At 37.3% G+C, this 2,191-nt stretch overlaps 1 protein-coding gene across 1 annotated transcript; it reads right to left on the bottom strand.

Annotated features, from left to right (window-relative positions):
* Positions 1 to 2,191, bottom strand: LOC129296163 (LOB domain-containing protein 15-like). The gene is given in 4 exon segments (XM_054934751.1): positions 1 to 1,231; positions 1,352 to 1,425; positions 1,428 to 1,600; positions 1,938 to 2,191. Coding segments are annotated over 4 exon segments (663 nt in total). The 5' UTR covers positions 1,952 to 2,191; the 3' UTR covers positions 1 to 829.

Below are 2,191 nucleotides of genomic sequence, written 5' to 3'. Positions count from 1 at the left end.
GACGCATTAATATCTGCGTGTCATTTCAATGATCGCTATCATATAATAAGCACCAAAAGCTAAAAATAATTATCAATATCGCCAACTCTTTACTGTTAAGAACAATAAAATAAGAAGGATGGAAACAGTGAAGTGACAGCTAGTATAGCAAGCTATCTAATTAATCTGGAACAGAAAAAAAAAAAAAAAGCTGAGCTGTTTGTGCTTCCCATATTAACATATATATGGTGAAGATCACAAGTTCACACAACCTTACCTTTTGTCTCCCGCAACTTCAGACAGCAATTTAGATACTTCAATGGCACGGATTAGCATGCTTGACGGTCCATATTAAACCAGAGAGTCAGAGATGGCACGTGCCAATTTATTTCCAAACCCAACAATACAAGCAAACTCTCTCGCCCGTACATGGTTTCCAATATTCAAATTGCAATAGCTTCTGTATCATTAATTGTGCAAGGTTTTTCCTTTTTCTCGCTTCATCATGAAGTAATGAAGAGACTATTTGTCTGCCTGAATCTTGAATGGGACTGTAGGGAAAATAATGCAGAAGGGGATGGACAGAAATCACAAACAATGAGGCAAGTAATTAAAAGGAGAGAAGAAAATTTACACTAAATTAACCATGTATAGAGGGGAAAACTTGGGCATAATCATGGATTAATTAAGACAGTATAAATAAAAATAAGAAGAAGAAAAGTTTACAGCCCATAACAATTAATCTCCAATAATTATATTCTCATCATTTTCTCCCTTACTTTATTCCCCCAGCTGGTGCCTAGTAGAGATGGAAAAATAAATGGAATATTATTATTTGATGTCTGGAAATTTAACCAAAATAGGAAATATTATCACTTGAAATTGTGGTATAATTGGTGGGAGGCCTCTGCTGGACTTGGGTATACATGGAAGAAGAGGAATCAGAAGCAGAAGGAAGAGAAGGCGGCGGCGGCAGAGGTGGTGGAGGTGGTGGAGCGGCGATTGACACGGCCCGAGAGGAATTAGGGAGGACAGGAATATGATGAGGGGAGGGTATGATGTTAGTAGCTTCCCTAAGTTTGTATTTAAGTATTTCAGCCCTTACTGCATTAAGTTCAGCTTGTAAAGATTGAACTTGTTGCTGCAAAGCAGAAATTGCGCCCATGCATCCGTAAACTGGGTCTCTAAGCCTCACATTTGCCTCATACACTAGACTATTTGCTGCGTCCGCTCTTTGACTCTCTGGTACCTCCTATAAAATAAAACATATACAAGCCATATATATTCATTAATTTCTTTTTGCTCATAGAGAAAGTTTTATTCTTAATAAAGCAGTTGGTAAGTATTAATCTGGATTGTATATATGGTATACCATGAGCATCTTGGAGACGTTGCTAGCACCGAAGACTTTGTGAACAGAAGCAAATTTCTGGGGCTCATGAGGGGAAAGTAAGGAGAAAAGGGACATTCCTGAGCACACCTTCGCCTCAAGAGCTTACATGCTGCACAAGGGGTTATGGTGTTTAGGGTTCCAGGAGGGCCCAACATGTGTCTTCTTCCCATTTGCGATGAAACATCTCCCTCCCTCTTGATCTTCTTCCCTATCTCTTCAAAATTTTCCCTGCATAAAGAGCAATCACAAGATTAATCAGCAAAATTAAAAAAAAAAAAAAACCCTATATCAGACTGTTTTATTTGTGTGCAGTACATAATCTTAATTATTGTAAGGGGAGAAAGCTACTGGAACATTAGTTTGATCGCCATAGCTATATCCATCATAAAAAGAACTAAAACTTAGGTCTAAATATATACAATAGAGTATCCCATATGTTTGAGAAATTTTGACTTAAGATGGAGGGATGAAAGGTTTCTAGTAATTAAAACAGTAGGAAGGTATCTGTTAAGAAGGTATAATTAAGAGATGGAGGGAGATCTATCATGCTTGTGTGACTGATTACCTTTCTCTGGACATTCAGGCATGCTCTCTCGGTTCGGACTATGAAGTAGGAGTGAGCTTGGGAGAGAATAATTAGAAAGAGAGATAGAATCCAAAAGTGTAGAGGAGAGGAAAGGAAAATAGGAGTAGAAAATGAGTGTGCTTAAAAGGCAAGGTATACATAGCGGTCCAGCTATTTTTAATTTCAAAGAAATAGACAAAAAGGAATATATATTACATCAGTTGCATAAAAAGACATAGATAATATAAATAGTT

The sequence above is a fragment of the Prosopis cineraria genome, unplaced genomic scaffold, assembly GCF_029017545.1.
Source record: "Prosopis cineraria cultivar Desert tree isolate PC_DT_omini unplaced genomic scaffold, ASM2901754v1 PC272, whole genome shotgun sequence".
Classification (NCBI taxonomy): Eukaryota; Viridiplantae; Streptophyta; class Magnoliopsida; order Fabales; family Fabaceae; genus Prosopis; species Prosopis cineraria.
This window is presented reverse-complemented; position numbering and strand designations above follow the sequence as displayed.